Below are 23478 nucleotides of genomic sequence, written 5' to 3' on the forward strand. Positions count from 1 at the left end.
CCTTGGACCAAGCAGTGAGGAGAGTCGACAGGGTCTTGCGACAGGAGCGGATCTCCGTCAACCTTTTGAGACCAGAAGTTTGCAACTTGTCGGCAACACTCTCAAACTGGCATCAACGAAGCGGTAGGGAGGGCGGCCCACGGGTGCCCACGGAATACTGGGGGTATGACGCTGATTCTGGGTCATGGAGGGGCGAAAGGTCAACGGTGGGGAGGGGGGTCCTTACCTCCCCTTGCTGGGCGGATCGGATCCCCTTCAGTGCAGCCAGCACCAGCAGACCAAAAAAAAATAGCAGCCTTACTCACGGTAGCCGCGACCGTCGACGTAATACCTACCCCGCCAAACGGTGGGCGACTGCGTGACGGTGGGTTGTCGTCGGTGTTGCTCGACCACGCTGGATGTTACTTCACATGAGCAGAGCAGCATAGCATCGCGAGATGAACCAACAACCTGCCAGAATTGGTCTTATTCAGAAAAACAGCGATCAGCATTCTAGACAACGCGTTTACTTGTGTGCAGTGTTAGCCAAATGGGAATACCCATGAAGTCGGCCGTGTCTCCGAAATGCTGGCCGACAGACTTGTAGCCATCACAACCTTGTAGATACCGTCGTTTTTTCCTGGCGGCGGTTTATTTTACTCATGTACACGGACAGCAGCAGCAACCGCCCCCCAGTGTGGGTCTAAAAAGTGTCAGTGAGGTGAGGGACAAATGTTACCCCTCGTCCCAGGTGCAGCGCGGCGCTTCTTTCCTCAACAAAGATCCAAACTACTTCTATAACATCACGTCCTCCCAATTTCTTCCACCTACAACTTTCCTCTTCCTCTCTCTTCCCAAGTCAAACTCTCCTTGATACCACACATCAACCGCCACCATTCATCCATCATCAACCAAAATGTCTACCTCTCTCGACCAGCTCAAGTCCACCGGCACCGTCGTTGTCAGCGACTCCGGCGACTTTGCCTGTTAGTTCACCCCGCCTCCCCTCCTCTCCCCAAAATCTCTCAACCCGCTGCTGCTGTCTGTCGATGGATTGGTTCGCTGCCACCACACCCCAATCCATCGCGGGCAATTGCCAATGGAATCGCATCATGGTGCCAACGACGGATGGACAGAAAGCTAACATGTTACCTTTGCAGCCATCGCCAAGTACAAGCCCCAGGATGCCACCACCAACCCCTCCCTCATCCTCGCCGCCTCCAAGAAGCCCGAGTACGCCAAGCTGATTGACGAGGCTGTCGCCTACGCCAAGAAGAAGGGCGGCTCCGTCGACGAGCAGGTCGACGCTGCCCTCGACTCCCTCCTCGTCGAGTTCGGCAAGGAGATCCTCAAGGTCGTCCCCGGCAAGGTCTCCACCGAGGTTGACGCCCGCTTCTCCTTCGACACCAAGGCCTCCGTCGACAAGGCTCTCCACATCATTGAGGTGCGTCTGCCCCGATCCTTTGACTGCTTACTGAGATACTGACGACCACTCTAGCTGTACAAGGAGCAGGGCATCTCCAAGGACCGTGTCCTGATCAAGATCGCCTCCACCTGGGAGGGTATCAAGGCCGCTGAGATCCTCCAGCGCGACCACGGCATCAACACCAACCTGACCCTCATGTTCTCCATCACCCAGGCCATCGCCGCCGCTGAGGCCGGTGCCTACCTCATCTCCCCCTTCGTCGGCCGCATCCTTGATTGGTTCAAGGCTGCCCACAAGAAGGAGTACACCAAGGAGGAGGACCCCGGTGTCAAGTCCGTCCAGACCATCTTCAACTACTACAAGAAGTTCGGCTACAAGACCATCGTCATGGGTGCCTCTTTCCGCAACATTGGCGAGATCACCGAGCTTGCCGGCTGCGACTACCTCACCATCTCCGTATGTCCCCCCTTAAAGTCTCCACCTGCTCACCAGCACGTCACTAACAAGTTCTCTAGCCTAACCTGCTTGAGGAGCTCCTCAACTCCGACGCCCCCGTCCCCAAGAAGCTTGACGCCACCGCTGCCCAGAGCCTCGACATCGAGAAGAAGTCGTACATCAACGACGAGCCCCTCTTCCGCTTCGACTTCAACGAGGAGCAGATGGCCGTCGAGAAGCTCCGCGAGGGTATCTCCAAGTTCGCCGCCGACGCTGTCACCCTTAAGGACATCATCAAGGCCAAGGTCCAGGCATAAATTGCTTGTAACGGGAAATGGGAACGAGTGCGCTAGGCATTTATGTGGAGGATATATCATGATGTGAGAATGACTTAATGAGAAGGAACACAAAACACAAACCCCATTGTATACAGCACTTCCAGAAGTGAAAACGAGGCGCTGTGAGAACTTTCCTTTTTTTTTTTGGAGGGAGGCATAAAATTACAAAAGATCAGACTGCTTTGGTAGCAACAATCCATGGAATTAGTCTCCCAAAAACCAGTCGCCAATGTCTGAGCAAGTGTGCAAGTGAACAATAAAAAACGAGGGGATAAAAACCGTCAATGGCTTTGATGCTTCATTAAAATAGTTAAAATACGGGTTGCGTCCATCCGGTTTGTAGCAGCTAGGTTTGTACAGTAGAAAGACTCAATAGTCGTATGAATATCGACGGCATGTTTGTGTCTGGTTTCCTCTAAAGATGATTGGGCACTTATCGACCCATTCTGATCGTTATCGTCGGCTTGCATTTCCATGTCCTCTTCTCTGACACATGGATAACCATTTTGTCCTTTTTTTTATATATGCATCATGATTCTCCACTCCCTTTCTATGACCGGGCCTCGTGCTTCTTGCTCTTCTTGTGCTTCTTCGCCTTCTTCCCTTGGTCCTTGTCGCACTTGACGCTCTTGACCACGTGCGTGACGCCCTCGGGCGTGGCCTCGATGACGAGCGCCGTCAGCTCGCCGCCGTTGACGCAGCCAGAGTCGAGGCCGAACGTGTACGTGTTGATGTTGAGCCCCTTCTTCGAGTCGTGGCCGTAGGCCACGGCGGTGCGCGGCTCGCCCTCGGGCAGGGCCTTTTGGTGGGCGTTCCAGGCCTTGGGCCAGCTGCTGGCGCCGTCGCGGCGGTCGGTGGGGATGGCGATCTTGCGGTCGTCGGGCTTGCGGCGGCGCTCGTGCTCGCGCTCAATCATGGACTCGGTGACGGCGCCGCCGGCGGCCCCGGCGGCGTAGTGCGTCTTGCGGTACTCCTCGAGGACCTTCTTGGCCTCCTCCCGGCGGAGCTCCTCGCGCGGGTAGACGAGGCCGCGCATGTTCATGACGGCCCAGGGGTCCTGCTGCTTCAGGGACAGGCCGGGGACGAGGCCGGCGTGGACGACGACGAGGTTGCCGAGGTTCTCGACGGTGCCGACGTCAAGGATCACGGGGAGCGTCGAGAGCCAGTCGAGGTGCTTGCGCGAGAGGGCGCGGGCGGTGGCGCGCTCCCTGGAGTCGCCGTGCGGGAAGATGGCGGGCTCGAGGTCGTCTTGCTCGGGTTCCGAGACGGCGTCGTTGTCGGAGGCGGGCTGCGCTTCGGGCTTTGCGTCCTCCGTCGTCTGGCCCTCGGCCTTGGTCTCCTCTTCCTCCCTCGTGGCGACGGGGTTGCCGTGGGCGTCCTCGTCGGCGACGTGCTTCATGCCCATGCTCCTGTGCGCCAGCAGCACGCGGTCCTCGTGGTTGCCCCTCACGGCGGAGGCGCCGAGCTGCATGGCCAGGTCGACGACGCCCCGCGAGTCGGGGCCCTTGTTGATCATGTCGCCCGCGAGCACGAGGTGATCGCCCTTTGCCGTGTCGAAGCGCAGCTCCTCCAGGAGCCGGTCGAGCGAGGCGCGCATGCCGTGGACGTCGCCGACGATGACGAGGCGGTGGCGCGGGTTCGCGCGCGAGGGGACGTGGTGCCCCGGCAGCGAGGCGATGTGCACCGCGAGGTCGGTGAAGCCCGGGCGGGCGGTCGAGCCGTACGACATGGGCGCGTCGGCGGGGGAGCGTCTCGGGGCGTCTTGCGCGGAGGGGCGGCGGCGGATGGAGAAGTCGACGGAGGAGGCGATGCGGGTGGCCGCGAGGAAGATTGTGGTGAGGAAGAAGAGGGCCGCGGCGCAGACGATGCCGCGGTGCAGGCGGGCCGGGACTTGCAACGTCATTGTGACGACGGGCTGGGGCGGGTGTGTATATGCGTCGTTGGATGTGATATAACGGGTTGTCCCCTCGAGGGCCGTCTTGTTGTTGTCGGCGTGGTGGCTCGGGAGGGCTGTTCGTGTGTGTTTGCTGCGTCGGGAGAGAGAGGTTGTCGCCACTGATATGGCTATCGAGCTGAGCCGCGTGTCTTTGTTGAACGATGACGTTGTTGGGGGTTTGCAGGAGAGAGGAGAAAGCTTTTCCCCCGTGGCAGCGAGCCCAAGGTTAATCGGCAACCTTCGTTTCGGAGATTGGGAGGGTTCGCGCGGGTGGCTTCCGGCGTTTGTCTCGAAGGTTGGGACGAGACGGGACGGGACGTAGGTGTTGATGGTGGCCGCCGGCAACTTTGCAATGTTCCCCGGGTTGCGGAAGGGGGAAAAAAGCGTACGTAGATGGGCGGGCTGTATGGAGTCTCGTTTCCCTTATCGCAATCGGTTAAGGGGGTGGATGCCGTCGAGAAGGGATGGGTCCGTGGTCATCTACAGGTTTTCAGGGATGTGAAAACTCTTGTCAGGGATCATTCGTTTCTTCTCCGGTGGCGCCGTTGAAAAAGGAGAAAGAAGAAAAGAAAGAAAGAAACACAGGCTAATAGGGGACAATAACGAATAAAAGACCAAGACCTCGAGGCCGCAACCGAGGAGGGGGGGGAGGATGCGATGGGTCGAAGATGCCGTGCGATTTTTCGCCAAAACAGAAACCCACCGCGTCCGCAAAAGGATGGTTGAGAGGAGCAGCTCGCTGACCACAAGTGACCCCGGAGTTGAGAGGGAACGGGAGGCAGAGAGACAGAGCCAAGAGGGCTGCTTGCCCGCCAAGTCGAGGATTGCGGTGCAAATTGGTGGTGGACTGGGAAAGTCGGCACGCGACGTGGCATGCGACCCCTGCGGGTTCCCGCTGGGCGGCTCGAATTAAGGTATTGCCCTGCCCACCCTATCCGTCAGCGGCGTCTGTACGGAAGGCTTCCTCGCTGGAATGGGCTGTGGCCTCCTGCGCTGTGGAGAGGAAGGATTCACTGGGCACACACTCACACACACACTATAGTTGGCTCCGCTGCGTCGGCGGACTAGTTGGGGGAGGAGGAGGAGGAGGAGGAGGATTCGCATGCGGCGGGGCGGAATGACGGCGGCGGACGGACGCTGGGAAGAGTCTTGGTCTTGTCTGACAGGGGAACGATGTGCGCCTGGCCTACCTAGCGTCAAGTGTCCATCTACCTAGTCTAGTCTGGCATTCCTCTTCGCATTCTGCTAGGGGGACTCCTAGCGCTCTCTCTGCACTGCACCCCAATGCGATTGCCCAAATACCTACGATCGGCAGGGCTGAGTCTGCAGTGCGCGTTGCCGCATTTCTCACATCGTCCGAGAGGCTGAGACAGTCCCTCCCGGGTGCGTATACCGTCTTCGACAGACGGGGTTCTGGTTGTCTCACACGCAACCCGACGACTCTCTTGTGTTGCGTCTCCCGCCTCTTTCTTTTGCGTCGCTCCTCCCCAAGACTTTGTGTGGTGCGTCGCCAAGGTATGTCCTTGCGGCACAGCATTCGACAAGTCCCTTTACGGGATGCAATAGGTACGCCAGTCCCCCCTATTTGGCGCGCGTGTTTGCAGGCCTCGGCACCCCCTCTTTAAAGGTTGGGTATTGTGATTATCCAGGGGGGCCTCCGATGTCTTGGAAGGAGGAGAATAAGGAAAATATAATGAAGGCCGTATATATGGGCTTGGAGCCAGGTCTGCGCTGGCAGACACTCTGCCGTCTTTGTATTAAAGGCTTGGACTATGTAAGAGCCGGTTGTTACTTCGTGTGCCGAACATACTAAGACCATCGAGGCAATCAAGTCTCTCGATGGCAACTAGGTGTTGTTTAAAAGGTTGGAACGATGTCTACCAGGTGATCAGGTTGTCTGCGCCAGACAGAGAGCGGCACTCGGCCAATAACTACATTGTCAAAGGGTCCAACAAAGACACAGACCACCAACAACTTGCTGTTGCGCTGCGACAAAAAAAAAAAAAAGCAGATCAGTCGACACCCGCCACTCGTGCAACTTATCGAGAAGGAAAGAAGAGCTCAGAGAGCGGGAGACAATACTGGCAAAAGCACTCGGCTGAGTCGGGCTGAACGGCAAAAGATTTTGACCAGCATGGGGGTCGAACCCACAATCTCCTGATTCCACGGTATATCGTAGTCAGACGCCTTGCCATTGGGCCAACCGGCCAGACAATTCTGAACACCTGTGGTGTCCGTCTGTGTGAGAAACGGCGATCAGGTCGGTCAAGAAATTTTCGACCTGTGCATGAATCATGCAAACACATGTTCTCCTCGAGGCATCACTAACATCTAGTACCTACGAACAGATTGGAGATCCTCACCAAATCACTTGTTCATCCCCAACTCGTGCCATGAACATATTGCATTATCTGACGTTCAGTCGTATGGGTTAAGTAAAGAGCTGAGACAACCTTCTTCCTCGAGTTCGTTGTCCTCAAGGCCACTTTGTTTTATGAATGTAGTCGCCATCAAGACTTGACAAGGTAAGAACAACGGTTCTGTCAGATTACCGAATACAAGAAGCCTTTTGAAATAATCTTTGCTAGGTCTGTGTTGCAATCTCGGCCTCGACTGGGCCAGCCCAAAGAAAACAGTGCTGAAGCCTCAAAGACTACAGGTTGGCCTTGCGCCGTAGACCAGGTCCATCACTAAACAACCAAGCCTTTGATCTCGAATACGGACAACTGATATGGATTTTTGACCGACTACAATGGCTTGTATAATATGATGCTCCTTGTCTACCTGCCACGATGTACTTACTGCCACATCCGCAACAACTCACACTCAGAATCGCTCAACCATCCTAACAATCAAGACATGAAGACTCTTGTGCTTGCAGTCATCGGTCCTCATGGAGCCGGCAAAACCTCCTTCATTCAATCCGTGACGGGATGCGACCCCGTCAACCTGCCTCAAAGCCCTGCTGTCATTGAAGATGGCCAGTTCTCTTACACACCTCCTGACGTATCCGATGTCTCTCTGCATCGCTGCAACCTCGCATCCGGACAGACGCCATACATTCTCGTAGATACCCCAGGCCTCTGTGCCCGAAGGGACAATGCCCCGGACCACGAGACGGTCAGCTTCATTAAGGCCCGGCTCGACCGCGCAAACGTCCAGCTCGACGGCGTTATCTACCTCCAGCGCATCATGGAAGCGACCAGTGCCGACTTTGCGATTCGCAACCTCGAACACTTTCACGAGACGTTCAAGTCGGACGAGTTCCAGCACGTCGTGGTGGCGACGACCTTTTGGGACGTGGCGCCCGAGATTGGCCCGATGAGCGACCAGTTCTTTCTCAATGAGCTTCGCCGGCTAGACGCCTCGATGCAGATGGAGCACCGGACGGCGCGGCTGTATAACGACTTCGAGTCGAGCATCGTTCTCCTGAGGAAAACCCAGCGTGTGTCAACCTTCCACCCCCTTGGAACTTACGAGTCTAGTCTTGGTAAGTCCGCATACTCTGTTGGGCCCTGGGAAGATATCCTTTCGAATGGCAAGTGCTGTATGATGTGAATGTTTGACAGATGTTTATCGGATAGTTGTGGAGGTATTAGAGGTAGGTCACTGGAAATATTAAGATAACCATTGGGACTCATTTCTAGCAATAGCTAGCCATCTCGCACACCTTTTGCACAATCCTTTGGTATTGACTCAGGCCAATTTGCTGCTTGTAACTGGTCTTGGTTTTTTGACGCTATTAAAAATTACCACTAAGTGAATGCCAGTGCTTCTCGCTATCGTTTGCCACTCATCAATGATTTCAATTCCTGTGTAAATCAGCTCAAATCGAGCCACTTATACCGTGACGGGAGGACGGCTTATCTAGGAAGTTGGGATGATGGAGGGCAAATATGACTAGTGACCAACAGGTATATTTGGTTGGAACCAATCAAACAAGCCACCAAAGCCTGGAACATCTCTTGCGTATTTCGGGTTGACTGTTGCCAAGCCAAGCCACAACCGAGCATGACATGGCATAAGTGGCTGGCTCTGTCGCACTTTGCAATATCAGGCTGGACAGATCTCACCTCTGCTTCGAAGCCCAACTTTGTGCTGGTGTTCCAAGATGCCAACGATCGCACTGATCTGACAGCTTTTTCATTTTCTCGACAGTACCTGAAGATGGCCGTCGCCTACGAACCGACCTGTTAGGCCATTTTAGTTCGTCGGTTCTTGGCGCAGTCGGCCTTTCATGCAGTAGCGTCCCATTCATCTCGGCCTTCCTCATCCAGACCCGCAGTTCCTTTAAGAGGTGATCTCCCCGCCGCAACCTTGCAGCTCAGCTCGGAGTCACTCGCGTCGCGGGATACAGGCAGATAACTCCAGGCGAGCGACGCCACGCCAGCCTTACCTCGAGTTCCGTAGTATATCATATGCATCGTTGACTCCAACTTGCGTCTGTCTGTCTTGGTAAGTCTACGGTCTCCCATCTCATTCACCATGCGGCTGTACGGCATCCAATATCCCCGGGTCCTTCCCGCGGCGCTCGCAACCCTTGCCATCACCATCGGCAACGCTTTGCCTGAAGCACCATGCAGAGCATACCCCGGCAGCGCTGACTGGCCGTCCGCAGAAACCTGGGCCCGTCTCAATGAGTCTCTTGGAGGGAGACTCCTGCGACCGACTCCTCCAGGAGCTGTCTGCCATCCCGGACAACCCACCTACGAAGAGGACCGATGCGCCGCCGTCACGGCCGGCTGGAGCTCTTACGAGCTCCACGTCGCCGACCCCGTCTCCGTCATGTGGACAAACTTCAGCAATGACACCTGCCTTCCTGACCCGGCTGATGTGTGCAGCTCTGACGGATACCCTGCGTTCGTCGTGAACGCCACCACGCCGGAGCACGTTAAGCTTGGCGTCGATTTCGGTTTGTGTTTGTTCGTGCGTGCCAACGTCCAAGGCTGACTGGCTGCCAGCGCGGGAGAACAATGTGAGACTCGTTGTCAAGAGCACAGGTCACGATTACCTCGGCAGATCGATTGCCCCTGGCTCCCTCTCAATCTGGGTGCATCATATGCAAGGCATTGAATACCACCCGAATGAATTCAAGCTTGCAGGCAGCAACACCACTATTGCGGGCAACGCTGTGTCTGCCGGTGGCGGCACCGAGATGGGCGAACTCCTCAAGGCCGCTGCTGAGCATGGCCAGGTCGTGGTCGGCGGCACTGCCGAGTCGGTGAGCGTGGGCGGGTACGTTACCGGAGGCGGTCACTCGTTGCTTGCGCCCCGTTTCGGCTTGGCTGCCGATAATGTCCTTCAGATGGAAGTCGTCACGCCTTCGGGCGAAATTCTGACTCTCAACGAGGCGCAGAACAGCGCTCTGTTCTGGGCCATGCGTGGTGTGAGTAGAGCCAGCTTCGGAAGTCGACGTGAAGGCTGACTATCCCAGGGAGGCGGATCAACATTTGGTGTGATCACGTCCGTCACCTTTGCAACGCATCCTTCCCCACCAATATCCAACACGGCGTGGGCAATGCTCACCGAGCCCAGGGCCTCTTATCTCCCAGACCTCGCCGCATACTTCCTGTCCCAAGCCCCGTCGCTCGGCAAGGCCGGACTCTCTGGCTATGCCTTGATCAACTCGCATATGCCGAATCCTGTCAGCGCACCGGGTCTTCCGCCAAACGCAACCGGAATCATTGGCGTGTCCCTTCTCCAAGACGATGCAGACTTTGACGAAGTGAAGAGACTCTGGACTTCAATAAATAAGACCATCCATGAACGTTGGCCCAAGGTAGCATTCCTCAGCATGAACACGCAGTACCCAACATGGCAGGACTATTACGACAAGAACCATGACCAAAACAAGGGTGGGATGAATAAGTTGCTGGTGTCGCGACTTCTGGATGAGGAGGCGTTGACGGGAGACTTGGACGCCCTGGCAGGCGCGGTGAAGACTATGACAGACAACGTCGGAGGCATGTACGCCTTCTTGGTCTCCGGTAAGGGGGTACATGATGCGAAGCCGAGGGGTGGTGGGAATGCGGTGCATCCGTCATGGCGGAAAGCCTACATCCATGCTAGTAAGTTGAGACGGCCACACTTTCCACGTTCTACCAAAACTGACTGGGGCTGCGTAGTCGCTGCCGTAGGGTGGGCCTCGTTCAACACGACTTCCAAGGAAGACGCGGAGAAGAGGATCTACGATGCGGTCGAGGGTTTTCGTCAGCTTTCGCCAGAGATGGGTTCCTACGTGAATGAGGTGAGAACGGGTCACACAGCTGAACTATTACTCCCTGAGGCTTCACTGACATCAATCAGGGTTTACAATACGAGAGGGACTGGCAGAAAACCTTCTGGGGTGACAACTACGAGCGTCTCCTCGGCATCAAGAAACTCGTCGACCCAGACGACACCTTTTGGTGTCATCCATGCGTTGGAAGCGAGGGGTGGACGGCGAGAAGCGACGGGCGGCTCTGTAAAGTCTGAACGGCCTTCGCAGCTGGTCTCTGTATTCTAGCCTCAAAGATCAACGGCAGAGATTTCAACTTGTATTCAGTAATCCATGCTACTTTGATCCAATGTCCCGAACAGGATTCGTAACCCAGAGAGTGCTGAGTACGCATCGTGCCATGGTCTATTCTCGTTCATGAACAGAGCGAAGCTCTCAAAGTTCATCAGACCAAGGCCCGCTCCTGCCATCCATGTCGATCGACAGCGTAAAGTGATGTGTCTCCCGAAGTCAGAGACAAAGCCAGATATCTCACAAAACCATGGTGATTGTATTCATAATTAGGGGTTCCACTACTATTTGTTCGACCATGTCAGCCGTGGCCTACGACTTCCTCGTCGGGTTCATCGCCTTGACCCAAGGCTTCCAGATATCCTCAATCGTCTCGGGGTCGTTCCATCCGTTCCACTCATAGTTGGTCAGACCCCACGTGTCCGGGACGCCCTGCGCGCCGGAGCGCACGCGGTAGCTGCCGGCAAGGCCCCAGACCATCCAGCTGACGTTGTGCTTGACGGTGTACTCCCGCAAGCACACCTGGAGAGTGTCGTTCCTCAGTGTGGCGTCCTGGCCATTGCCAAACTCGGAAAAGATGACGGGCGTCAACCGGCTCGCCTTGGGGCAGTCGTTTGTGACGTTGCAGGCCGCGGGCTTGTCGATGCCCAGCGCGTTGAACCCGCTACGGTAGAGGCCGGCCTCGATGATGGGGCAGGTGCCCGTGTCCTGGTCCTCGCTCATCTTGTACAGGTGCAGCTCCCAGACGAGCTTGTCGGCCCAGGCATGGCTGTCGAGGTCGAAGACCTTGGGCTCACGGCGGGCGGCGTCGCGGATGGCGGTACACTTGTAGCACGGCGCCGTCAGGTAGTTCTTGCCGGAGGTGAGCGCAGAGAGGTCCTGGCCGTACTGCATGCCGCCCCAGAGGATGAGCACGTCCGGGTTCGCCTCGTGGATGGCGTCGGCGCCGGCCGAGAAGTTGCCGACCAGCGTCTCCCAGTTGTAGTACAGGTTCGTCACGTTCCACGACTCGCGGACCTCGTTGCGGAGGGACAGCGAGACGATGTTGGGGTGGGCCTTGGCCCAATTGGCGACGTACGAGAGGCCGCGGCGCCAGTGCGTGGTGTTGAAGTGCACGTCGTCGAACCAGGCGTTGCCGTCGATGTGCGAGCAGCACCACGAGGCCTTGCTGACGTGGACGTCTGGCGAGATGAAGATGCCGCGCTCGAGGGCGGCGGCAGCGATGTCGGACCAGATCTCGAAGCGGGTCGTCTCGCGCGTCCAGGAAGGGTTGTGGCGGACGATCTCGTTGGTGACCTTCGTGCCGTTGACGAAGCCTAGAGCGGTGATCATGGCGACCTCGAGGGGCACATCCTCGCCTTCGCGGTCGTAGATCTGGTCGACCATTTCGATGGCGTAGCCCCTGAGAAGGGTGTGTTAATACGTTATCCTGGAGAGTGGGCTCTGTCACAGGACTTGCGACTTACATGCGGATGTAGTTGAAGCCCACGCTCTCGACGTTATCGAGAATCTGGTCGACCGATGCCCATTCCAGGCCCTCGGGGACCATGGTCTCTCCTGGGTTCTGAATCAGTCACAGCACCGAGGCATTGGGCCATAAGGCAGACATACCGCTCATGGGCCAGTTGACGCCGGCCCATGTCACAACCTCGCCGCGGCTGTTGACGATGTCACGGCCGCGGGTACTGAAGGGACCGTACGGCCACGCGCTACCGGTCTGGTTGCCCTCCTGTCTCGAGACAGCTTTATGAGAGATGTACCGAGGCACGGTGGGAGCCTTCATGTACTGTGCGCATGTTGACGACACGAGCGCCGCGAGGGCGATTGTAAGGCCCTTCATCGTGGAAGCAAGCTCGCGTCAAATCCCACCTTTAAAGAAAGCTGCAATGGAACGACGAGAGTTGGTCTCGAAGCTTGGGGGAAACGGAAGCGAATGGCCTGGGAATCCGGCTCTTAAAAGGACGTCACATCGGGTACAGCATCTGGGGCAACGATCCACTGGGCAATTGGCATTGCCGTTCGGCTCCGCATCCCCCGCACCGTTGGCTCCTTCCCTCTAGCTTAATGAGCATCGTCATTCGACCTGTCGACGATGGTCCGGTGATGGGCGATGGCTGCAGGCGGTGACCTTTTTACCGAAGCCATCTCACTCAAGGGCTAGGGGCCGGCGCCGCCAGGGAAACCCCCATGTCCACGAACAAGACTCACCCCAGGTTCCTGGTGACGGCATTGGACCGCTTGAACGAGTGGAGATGCTCGAACCTGGGCTTACCCCGCATTCGATAATGGAGATTGTGGAGAAGAGAAAGACTGGGAGGGGGAAACGAAGATGACGGGCAGCGGGAGAAAGACGACCTAGTTCTTTTGCTGGGCAACGGTCTTGCCGGGGCGGGGGAAGTGCATGCGGTCTCGGGGCCGGATTCGCAACGGACACGCCGAGTCTAGTTGAGATGCTGTCTGGCCTTGCCTTCTGGCCATGAGTGAGCCGGAAACCTCAGCGGTTCCGTCAACCAAGGCCTGCCCTCTGCGAGTTTGGGCGAGTTTGTGGCTTCGCCTCTCTTTACTGGCATGCGGTAGGTTAGTATCATGTGATGGGCCCTACTTTGTTGGGACGATGATACGCTATGGCATTGTAAGATTCAAGACTCAATTACAGTTGAGTAAGCTTAATTGATAAGGCTAAAATATTCAAATCCTGCGGGACCGCATTCCGACACCACATCATTATCACAACCTGGTCCTCGTAGAGTTTTCGTTTGACTCAAAAACTGTACAGCTCGGCAGCACATCTGACTGAACTTCTGTGAGCTGTTGTAAATATATATTTACTACATGTGTACTGAGTAAGTGATCAAAAGAGGATGCGAACGTTGTTCTTCTTGTAGCCAAGCAGGTACCATGGCCGAACCAGCAGAGGTCAATTCACCACCTCACGTAATATTGGGTTCCGAGACTCTTGATGCGGGGAAGTAACCAAAGCCGGACGAGTACTGCCCGGCCATTGGTCTGCCATAAACTACGTTACTAAACAAGCGGGAGGGACGACGCGTGAGCACGCACGCTATTACCGAGTCATTAGAAAGGACGAGACTTCTGAGAATAAAGACATTGGGCGCGAGTTGCGAAAGTGAAAAAGAGAATACCGTCAGGGACGGGGCAGGGAGAACACAATGCGCTATGGGAGGTGGACAAGCCTCGAGAATCGTTAAGCTTCCCGTGATCTAGTTCTGAAACGGGAACGAGCTTTGTCTACACAAGATAGAGGAGGTTCAGAAAAACGAGGGGAAAAAGAAAGGTGTGGTCAAGGGCATGATCCGAACTTACCGACCTTCGGCAGAGAGCGAAATGCCGTCACGGGCACGGGGAAACTCAGTTGAACTTCGGGACACGACCCTCCACTACCGGGGTTTTCCAGCTACGAAAAGGTTATACACAGTAATGGCCTCAAGTTGATCTGTTTACCCCGGATTTGACTTATGAAGGTAGCTTTTTGACTTTGTGTGAACCTTGTTGCGATAGCCGTGGGATGAGTTTTCAAAGTTCACGTTGTTCAAGGCTAGGCAGACTACAGGTTTCGCGACTGGTGGGTGAATTGCCAACCTTATATGCTTTGCAATAGATCGATATGAAGTCCCCAAGCTCAAAATCACGCCTCGTACCTAAACCATCGTATTCACTTGTTTAGGCTCTTCTCCGGGTTCTTCTCGTACCGATTGCACCACTTGCGCCACTCCTTGGCCGCCTTGTGCATCACGACCCGCAAGTCGTCCTTGACGTCGCTCACCTCCCAGGCCTCATCCTCCCAGTTCTTTTGCCCACGCGTCAAAGCAGGGGACCAGCCAATAGCCTCTAGACACTCACTATGTCACGTGGGAGCCGTCAGTACATCTTATAGGCACAATAACAAGTCGTTTGGTAGGGATGAGACTTACACTTCCGTGGGCGACGACGTGTATTTGGGAAACAATTTCGAGTCAACGCGGTGGCATTCGGCCTCAAGGTATCGCGCAAGCACGTCGATGCGGGTCGCCGGTCTGAAGCTGAGTTGCAGCTTGTCCTCCTTGGCCATCTCAGCCTCGGACTTTTGCGGGTCGATGGACTCGGGCTTCTTGGAGGAGGATGTGAGGCGTTTTGTGACGGAGCGTGCTGTCTTGGAACCCTTGATGGTGAAGTACGCCCATACGGCTGTAGGATGTTAGCAAGACGCACGGGGTAGATTTGGTATGTGGGGGGATACTGACCATTAACTTCAAAGAGTCCAGAGACGGCAATCATGATGGTATCGATCGCCAGCGATACAGGTAACAGCCCCGTAGCGATGATGGCGTCCCGCTGTGCCTTGGACTTTGTGCGCAGCATCGAGTTGATGAACTCCTCCCTCATGGCCTCGGGCGTCATGTTCATTGATGGTGAGTACACAAAGACAATCTCTTCGACCCCGACTGTCTTCTTCGTCTCGTGCGACGTGTGAGCCGGGTCATCTTCCATCAAGTCATCGTGTTCATTGCTCTCCTTAGCCTTGAAGTGATCCTCCTCGTCCTTGTCACCTTGCTCCTCGGCAAGCTTCTCCTCTCTCGCCTTCTCATCGAGGTCGTTACCTTCGGGATTCTTCTTCTCGTCATTGATGAGTTTCTCCGTGTCTTCCTTGTTCTCGGACGCCTCGTCCTTCTTCTCCTCGACGTTCTTCTCCTTGTTGTCCTTCTCGTCGACTTCGACGGCCTTGTCTTTCTTTTCCTTCTTTCCCTTGCCCTTGAGCGACAGCTTGCGGGAGATGGCCGAAGGGGGCTTTGGCGGAGGCGTAACCCTCGCAAGGTAATCCAAGTTGCTCGTGGTGGTATACTGCATAGCCTTGTCCACACCGCGAGTGCACTTCGCCTTGAACCCCGCCCAGCTCGTCGTCTTTGCGTCGCTCAGCTTGGCCTGCCGCACCTCGTTCTGCCACTTCCGCTGCACCTTGTGCGTGACGCCCTCCTTGACGCCCTCGGGCGGTGCCTGTAGCGGCGGGGGCGGGGGCGTGTAGATGAGGAAGCGCGTGGGGATGGCATCGGTGGGCGCCTTGGCCCCGAGCCAGGGCTTAGGGAAGGGGACCAGATACGTGATGAGCTTGTGAGGGTCTCGAGAGTAGTGGATGGGGTGGGAAGGGTCGTCGTTGCCAAAGTCCGAGCCTTGGCGCTTGGGAGGAGGCGCGATGCCCTCTATCGAGGGCGTTCTGGAGAACGGGGGCGACATTGGGTTCTGTGCGAGCAGCTCTGCAACGGCTTTGGGGTGAGGACGGGCCGGTAGGGGTGGTGCCTGTCCGGATTCTTCTGCCTGAAGACGTTGCGCAAAGGCAAAATCCTGGTCTTCGGGCGATGAGAAAGGGTTGGACGACAAAGGCCCGTTGCTGCTCCATGCAGGTTGGGTAGGGCGTTGGGGAAGGGGAGGCGCCTGGGTCTCTTCCTCCTCCTGAAGAGCGAGTGCCATGGCATAGTCGCGGTCTTCCTGCTCTTGAATGGCGGGATCCAACCCATAACCCCCGCGCTCTTGGGCATAATAGTCAGGGACTTCTGTAGATACAGGTCTTGGGCCAGGCAGCGCTGGCCGTTCCTCGTAATGCTGATGAGCCTCAACAGCTTTGCCCTTGTCAAATGACGTTGGATGATCATTGTGGTCTGAGTGCGCTATGTTTTGATGCAGCGCGTTGTGCTCTGGATGCTCTTCGGCAGCTTTGTCTTTGTCAAACGATGAAGGGAGGCCTGTGTTGTCTGCGTGTTCTGTATGATGATGCAGAGCGGCATGCTCCGGATGCGGCTCAAACGCCTTGCCATGGTTGAATGGGGTAGCTTGGTTGTCGTCGTGAGAGTACGCCGCATCATAGTATTCCTCTGGATACGTCTCGGCGGCTTTACCCTTGTCGAGTGAAGAAGGCTGTCCATTTGATTGACTTAACCCAGTGTCTTGGTGTAACACGGCAGGCTCGGTCATGGGGGAGACATAGTGTACCTCGTCCACTTTCGACTTGTTCTGCTCGTCAAAAGTAGGCGCCGTGTTATGGGCTGGGCCCTTGGACTCGCCAAGTGGCGGCGAGGGGCTCTTGATGCTTGGCGGATCATAGATGTTGTCCTCCTCCGTCACCTCCGGAAGCGCGCCGGGCATCTGCTGCTTGTGCTCAACATACTCTCCATAGGATGCGTTTGAGCGCACACTGTTGGAGCGAATGGTTGTAGGCGTGGCTGGGATGATGTTGACAGCGGGGACTCCGCTTCTTGGTTCTATGGGCGAGTCGTTGTTGGTGTTATCGTACCATCGAGGCTGTGACTGGTGCCCAGATTGTGACTGGCCTTGGTTGTGAGACCCCGATGACTGGGGGAAGAAGAGCTCCTGCTCCGCAATGGAGTTCGTCGTATGACGTTCCCGTTCCTGTGTGGTGTCCATCCTGAAGGCTCTTGGCGAAGCAAATGCGAGGTGATGAAAGTTGCCAGAGATCCGCGAGGTTTCCCAGAAGGGAGGAGGTTTACGGCATGAAGGGAAAGAAAAAAGAGAGTTCAGGTTAACAGCACCAGCGCATCACGATTATCTATGAACCTTAATATTGCGCCTCGATAAGAGGCGAACAACTTTACTACGGGAACGCGCAACACACGACTGCGGCGCGGGCAAGGAGGGATTGGGCGGCAAGACGGATGACGTGTTTCGAGATAGTATTAGCGTGGCGCAGTTCAACAGATTGTGGCACTGGCCAAGCTTTTTGAAGGCGATGGCGATGGCAATGTCGTTTCTCTACGTGATTTACGAGCTCGCGCAAATTGGCAAGGATTCAGGAAGCGAAAATTGTGGCTAGAGAACGTTTCATAGCAAAGAGGGGGCGATGCGTTGGTGGTTGTTTGGTGGGTAAGGCATAGTGAGGTGATCCCGGGATTCACTTGGATCTCCCAGAGGCCAATTCGCATCTAGTAAAAAGTCATCACGTGACCGTTCGTGGCTCATCTACCACAGGCATGCCGTTCGGAGTCTGTCCCGGACGGAGCCCACGATCCCTTGGCTAACGTGCTCCATGAATAACACTTAGGGAGATACCAATATCCGAACTGGGTAACGACGACTCAGAATAGGCTGCATATGATTTGGAGGTCAAAGCCCCGAAGTTGTCGAGAACGAGTATGTATAGCGACTCGATCCCTAGAGAGCAGCCAAGGTCTTGTTGGGTTTCGAGTGCGTTGCGATACGACGGCTGGGCTTTATGGCGACGCAGGCGAGGCCAAGAAACCTCGCGGGGTCGCAGCGTGAAGCCTATACCAGAACGAAGAGTTCCGGTGTCAAAGGGTTGTGAGTGTGGGAGGCTTTGAAAAGGGGCAAGACTCGATCGGGATGAGGAACGACGTAGGATTGGTTAAGCGAGAGGCGAGTAGCACTGAGCCACCGGGCCTGACACCTGTTGAACTTGGCTCGGTTCTGTCCTAAGAGGTAACAGACAGCCAGGCCGGAGCAAGATATATGAACGGCTGGATTGGAGTCGCAGTCTCGCCCCCGATCTTCTCCGTTCGTGTCACCGCACGAACAGGGAGACCGAAGCACGGTTGACCGGATGTAACTGCAGAGCTTACCAAATCGAACTCACCCTTACCGAGAAAAAGAAGAAGAAAAAGACGTGGAGGCCTGGTTCTTATCAAGTAATGAGCTTAATACCAAAGTCTGGTACTAAGTAGCAGGCATTCATCTATACGGCGGTAACGCGAAAATGACAATCCTTGCCGCAAAGACGAGGTTGCTTGGATGAGTTGCTGTGTTGCCGTTTAGCGCGCTCAGTAAACTGAAGTTCACCATATGTTGTCGAGAAGTTGGGATTGTGGCATCTGGAAATGTTCTGCGGCGCATTGTGCTGCAGGTAGAATCTCGACGGGATGCAATGAAGAACAGAAGAAACGCAGTCCACCGGTGCCATACGTGCGTGTCTGGGAGGTGCAACAACACTGCGTAACCCAGCTGAGTCATACCCCTAGCTCAGTTCTCCTCATCAGGGACCGCCCGACCGGGCCCACTCCGGCCAGCCCCCATTCGGGACCCTCATCCGCGAATAACTTCAACCCCCATCAGTTTCTTCCATCCTAGAATCCGTCAGTGCACTGTCAGAGAGTCCCAACCACATCAGATGCAGCCTCAGCTACCCGATTTTCTCCGCCGCGTTCCATCAGATGCGACTCTGCCCGTCACCGTCCCTCGCAATCAGTAGGCCTCTGTCAATCTTCTCACAACAGACCAGAGCCTCTGGTCTTTGCCGCACCGAGTCTAATTCGGCATATGAGCAACGTTGTTAAGTCAGTGCGGCTCCAAGCTCAATTCCTTCTCAACGATTGCGGCTCTTGCACGATTTGGTTCGACTTCAGATGCATCAAGGAGGCATATGCCTCTTGGAATAACTTTGCTTTCGTCTGAGAAGTCTGGGAGCCCCCTCCCTTCGCATGGATGCGTTTCCGCTCGCCTCCGAGGCATGTTTCATCATCATCCCCGTCGCTTCTGCTCGTCGATCTCCCGCCCACACTCCGAGCACTCTGCCTTCTCTCTCTCTCTCTCTCTCTCTCTCTCTCTCTGTGTGTGTGTGTGTGTGTATGTGTGTGTGTGTGTATGTGTGTGTGTGTGTGTGTGTGTGTCGTTGTATGATAATGTACCAACAAACGTCCATTGCCGACCGAGAAGCTTTTCCAACATACTTTGATTCGTCCGTCGTGCTTTGGTCCGGCGCCATGGCCATCTTGTCCATTCGTCACCGCGAGTGTAGCAAGACTAATGGGTCCTCTAGTCCGGGACTGCCGTGCCCCGTTGCTGGGCGTGGACCAGTTTCTCCCTGTTCGTCTTGGGCCCCATGCCAACCGAACATGGTTGCAGTAGAAAACTATGGTACTCAGAATATGAAGCACATCAAAACACAAAACACCCAGTCCCGCGGCCTACTTCCCAGTGCTTATTTTGGCAGCCCTGTTGTCGAGCTGATGCTTCATAAGGCAGGCCGCAAACCAGGCAAACAAACCGTCCAACCCTTGGCAAGTGTCAAGGCATGCCTCCCCCAGACTCTCGGACCCCAATGATTGGATTGTCTGTATAAGTATACTCAACGGCTGCTCCCCGTAGATCAACTTGGTCTTCGGAAGTCTAGACCCAGTCTGTAACCCTACTTCTCCTTTCTCTTCAACCCAGGGCTGGTTTCCCGCTTTCTCTTCGCCGGCTACCGCGACGATGCAGGTGACGAGCTTCTTCCCGCTCGTCTTCGCTGCCCTGGCGGCGGCGGCCGATCCGCTCGGTACCGTGCTCAAGGCGAACAATGGCACATTGAGCACTTTCAGCTGTAAGACCTCTCTTTTCCCGATCAGGACATCGACCACTGACATCCTTCAGCCCTCTTGGCCATGGCCCCAGGCCTCAGCCAAACCCTCGGCAAAGCCGTTGACATCACCATCCTCGCGCCCTCAAACACCGCCTTCGCCAAGGCAATGGAGATGGACCCCACGTTCTCCCAAAAGGCCACCAACGCGACCTTCGTCGCCGACCTCCTCATGTACCATGTCGTCACCGGCAAGACTCCCGCCGCCTCGTTCCCTGAGACTCCCAAGTTCGCCGAGACCTTCTTCGAGATTCCCTCCACCAACGTTACGGGGAACCAAAAGGTCGAGCTCTCCAGGAAGGGCGAAGAGGCTCGGGTCTTCAGCGGCTATAAGCAGTTGAGCGTCGTCACGAACCCCGACATCGCCTTCATGGGCGGGGTGCTGCACATCGTCGACTCGGTCCTGACGTTCCCCGGAACCCCCGCCGAGACTGCCATGAACACGGGCCTGACAAGCATGGCGGGTGCGTTGATGCATGCTGGGTTGGTGGATAGTGTCGACTCGCTGCAGGCCGCGACTGTGTTTGCGCCGACCAACGCGGCTTTCCAGGCCATCGGCGCCACGGCCGCGTCCATGGAGCCGCAGGACCTCGCCAAGATCCTCCAGTACCATGTCCTCACCAACCAGGTCCGCTTCAGCTCGGCTGTGACGATGACGAAGATGGCACACAAGAGCTTGAATGGCGAGAAGGTTACGCTGCGAAAGCAGGACGGGTCAGTTTATGCCAACTCGGCTAAGGTCACAATTGCCGATATGATTACTACCGACGGTGTCATGCACGTCATTGACAGGTGAGTCTACAAACCTTCTCCTGTGGGCCATTGGCTTGTGTCTAACATTATCCAGTGTCCTCAACCCTGCATCCCCTAAATTAACACCCGGCACTTCAACGCCCGCCTTTGCGGGTGCCGTCCAGGCCGCCAATGCTCCCTTCACCGAGAACGTCAATCCAACAGCCAACTACGTTCCGGCATCGTCAGGTGCGGGAAGCTTCAGTGTATCTCTTAATCATGCCATGCTCGTAACTCTTGGTTGTTTGGCAGCTGTGTACCTGTAAGCGGGGCGGCATGGTGTTACCTATCTTCGATTCATTCAAGCTCTGGCGAGCAGGCAGTACAGAGAAGAATATTTCTCCGATAATTAAATTTAATTGAAACGATTTCGGTACGCGAACGCCCAAGTTGATTCATGCTTCTTCGAACCATACATGCGGTTGCCCACGGCGATATGTCGGCGGGCGATATGCCTTCTGGTCGGACATCGGTCGACTCGTGAGGTCTTCAGGACGGTATCCTGTCAAACGGCATGAACCAATGACGTTTGAGGAGAAGTCACACTGATTTGTCTCAGAGCGTGCCTTGGTTGCCTGTCATGACAATGCTGTATGAGGCTGAGCAGCATTCGCCAATCTGTTCTTAACCTGCTCCATGGCAAGCCTGATCCTCTAATCACTTTTACCCTCCGACAGGTGCGCGATATTACTGAGCACAGTTTCATTTGGACCATCATTTGCGTCTTGTCTTGAGCCCACATTGTCAAACTCGAGATCTTGCACTTCCGAACGCGCTGAGCGACACGTCATCACAAGTAACAGATACATAAAAACGACCGGCTGCATACCTGTCCTCCCTTTGGTACAGACATCAAAATGCGACTTATCAACACGAACACTCTCGATTTTGAAGAATACATCGGCCGAAATACACCGCCGTACGCAATCCTGTCCCACACATGGGAAGAGGATGAGGTGTCCTTCCAGAAAATGAAACAGGAGTCGAGGGCGGGGATGAAGGGATTCAAGAAAATCCAGAATATTTGCTCGTTAGCCAAAAAAGGCAAAATCGAATACGCCTGGGTGGACACCTGCTGCATCGACAAGTCAAGCAGCGCCGAGCTCACCGAGGCCATCAACTCCATGTTCAAGTGGTATGAGCGCGCTACAATCTGCTACGTCTGGTTATCTGACCTCACTGCATCTGCCGACCTCGACACGGATTTGAAGAAGTGCCGATGGTTTACGAGGGGCTGGACTTTGCAGGAGCTCATCGCCCCAAAGTCGATGAACTTTTATAATCGAGACTGGAAATTTGTTGGACGGAAGATGGACTTGATTCAACAACTCTCCGAAGCTACATCAATACCTATTACGGTCCTTCTTAATACGTGCAGCCTACAAGACGTAGCCATTTGTGAGAAGATGTTTTGGGCCGCAGAAAGAGAAACAACCCGTATCGAGGACATGGCATATTGTCTCCTCGGCATTTTCGACATCAACATGCCGCTGCTTTATGGCGAAGAAGAAAAGGCCTTCAGACGGCTACAGGAAGAGATAATCAAGACCACACCTGATATGTCCATCTTTGCGTGGGCCGCCAAGCGGACGGGGACTTTACATTCTGGGACAGGCTCAGGTGTATTCTGCGGTGTTCTTGCTGAGTCCCCCAAGACTTCCTGTTTTGGCGCCAGCTTACTGTTAACAGCAGTAAGGTGACTGCACGGCGGATAGGGTGCTCAACAACAAGCAATGGCATTAAGATCAGCGATTATCTCTACCACCTGCCAGCACCTGGACGAGCAGGACGCCAGCTCGTCCTGCCCGTCACCGAAGATACCTTCACAAGAAAGATGGGTGTGCGCCTGAAAAAGACTATCAACGGCTCACTCGTCAGGGAAGATCCGTATACGCTTGCGGAGTTTGTGGCCTTGGATCTCAATGTGTTCCGCCAAGACTTGTGCCTATCGACAAATACTCCCAAGCTACATGAAATAACAACCAGCGATACGTTGTCGAGCGGCAGGTGCGTTAGGTTTCGAATGCCCTCTAACATGAAGATAATCAACGCCTGGCCCTGGGAATACTTTGTAGACGAGGATTATGAGCTAGTTGTGCCTATGAAAAACTATTCTGGCGCAGTCCTGCTCAGCATCGAGTCGCACGCCGATGAACCCATCGAGGAACGCTCAGAGTGGAACTGCATGTTCATATTCTGCGGGGACGCCTATGATCCCTCACGCCCTACCATCAGTTGTTCGATCGTGGATTATGACGAGTTTACTATGAAGCTGGACCGCATCACTGCACGAATGCTCCGACATGAACGTGTTACGAACAAACAGATGCGCAACTCCCTCACCAGATCAGTTCCGCAAACAAGCACTACTGCCTTGGTTATACCCGAGACCGGGCAGTCGGCAGTGGTGTCTTTTACGCTAGAACAGGTAATTGCAACACCATCAGCATGGTCGGACCCAGTCTTGGTCGTACGATTCGCGGTCGAATTCCGCAATTCAAGGACAGTCACTCCAGCTGAGGATAAACATTGGACCGATGTCTACAAGTTGTCAGACCCCCGCTTGTGGTCGTTCCACGTCTGAAGCAATCGAGTCAGCAGCTTCGTCAGCAGAACTAACGAAATTTGCCTTCTTTTCGTACCTTGGCCCAGGGTCAGCCGGATCGAATCCGCATATCAACTATTCATCTAAACACTTAGACGCCGATG

General features: G+C 55.3%; 8 protein-coding genes and 1 non-coding gene across 9 annotated transcripts; 5 read left to right on the forward strand and 4 right to left on the reverse strand.

Moving 5' to 3' along the window:
• Positions 1–895: 895 nt before the first annotated feature.
• ColSpa_02835 (transaldolase) lies at positions 896–2157 on the forward strand (the record flags this gene model as incomplete). Its single annotated transcript, XM_049269047.1, has 4 exons — positions 896–965; positions 1140–1423; positions 1478–1861; positions 1921–2157. 4 exons carry the CDS (start codon positions 896–898, stop codon positions 2155–2157), a joined length of 975 nt encoding a protein of 324 aa, XP_049125004.1.
• A 571-nt stretch (positions 2158–2728) lies between these two features.
• Positions 2729–4081, reverse strand: ColSpa_02836 (bis(5'-nucleosyl)-tetraphosphatase, symmetrical; the record flags this gene model as incomplete). Its single annotated transcript, XM_049269048.1, has 1 exon — positions 2729–4081. The coding sequence occupies one exon, from the start codon at positions 4079–4081 to the stop codon at positions 2729–2731; it is 1353 nt and encodes a 450-aa protein (XP_049125005.1).
• A 2159-nt stretch (positions 4082–6240) lies between these two features.
• ColSpa_tRNA_077 lies at positions 6241–6323 on the reverse strand. The gene is given in 2 exon segments: positions 6241–6276; positions 6288–6323. It is a non-coding gene; the product is annotated as a tRNA-Arg (tRNA).
• A 650-nt stretch (positions 6324–6973) lies between these two features.
• ColSpa_02837 (uncharacterized protein) lies at positions 6974–7672 on the forward strand (the record flags this gene model as incomplete). The annotated part of the gene is made up of 1 exon (XM_049269049.1): positions 6974–7672. The coding sequence occupies one exon, from the start codon at positions 6974–6976 to the stop codon at positions 7670–7672; it is 699 nt and encodes a 232-aa protein (XP_049125006.1).
• A 927-nt stretch (positions 7673–8599) lies between these two features.
• ColSpa_02838 (FAD-linked oxidoreductase patO) lies at positions 8600–10588 on the forward strand (the record flags this gene model as incomplete). Its single annotated transcript, XM_049269050.1, has 5 exons — positions 8600–9026; positions 9076–9500; positions 9549–10182; positions 10252–10361; positions 10421–10588. 5 exons carry the CDS (start codon positions 8600–8602, stop codon positions 10586–10588), a joined length of 1764 nt encoding a protein of 587 aa, XP_049125007.1.
• Positions 10589–10934: 346 nt separating this feature from the next.
• ColSpa_02839 (glycosyl hydrolase 5 family protein) lies at positions 10935–12462 on the reverse strand (the record flags this gene model as incomplete). The annotated part of the gene is made up of 3 exons (XM_049269051.1): positions 10935–12024; positions 12089–12179; positions 12234–12462. The coding sequence occupies 3 exons, from the start codon at positions 12460–12462 to the stop codon at positions 10935–10937; spliced, it is 1410 nt and encodes a 469-aa protein (XP_049125008.1).
• A 1833-nt stretch (positions 12463–14295) lies between these two features.
• Positions 14296–17036, reverse strand: ColSpa_02840 (uncharacterized protein; the record flags this gene model as incomplete). Its single annotated transcript, XM_049269052.1, has 3 exons — positions 14296–14482; positions 14555–14807; positions 14864–17036. The coding sequence occupies 3 exons, from the start codon at positions 17034–17036 to the stop codon at positions 14296–14298; spliced, it is 2613 nt and encodes an 870-aa protein (XP_049125009.1).
• A 2796-nt stretch (positions 17037–19832) lies between these two features.
• ColSpa_02841 (fasciclin-like arabinogalactan protein) lies at positions 19833–21035 on the forward strand (the record flags this gene model as incomplete). The annotated part of the gene is made up of 3 exons (XM_049269053.1): positions 19833–19941; positions 19992–20769; positions 20825–21035. 3 exons carry the CDS (start codon positions 19833–19835, stop codon positions 21033–21035), a joined length of 1098 nt encoding a protein of 365 aa, XP_049125010.1.
• Positions 21036–21626: 591 nt separating this feature from the next.
• ColSpa_02842 (vegetative incompatibility protein HET-E-1) lies at positions 21627–23353 on the forward strand (the record flags this gene model as incomplete). Its single annotated transcript, XM_049269054.1, has 2 exons — positions 21627–22389; positions 22485–23353. The coding sequence occupies 2 exons, from the start codon at positions 21627–21629 to the stop codon at positions 23351–23353; spliced, it is 1632 nt and encodes a 543-aa protein (XP_049125011.1).
• Between the last annotated feature and the right edge of the window lie 125 nt (positions 23354–23478).

Source organism: Colletotrichum spaethianum (genome assembly GCF_022836535.1).
Source record: "Colletotrichum spaethianum MAFF 239500 DNA, contig05, whole genome shotgun sequence".
In the NCBI taxonomy this organism is placed as follows: Eukaryota; Fungi; Ascomycota; class Sordariomycetes; order Glomerellales; family Glomerellaceae; genus Colletotrichum; species Colletotrichum spaethianum.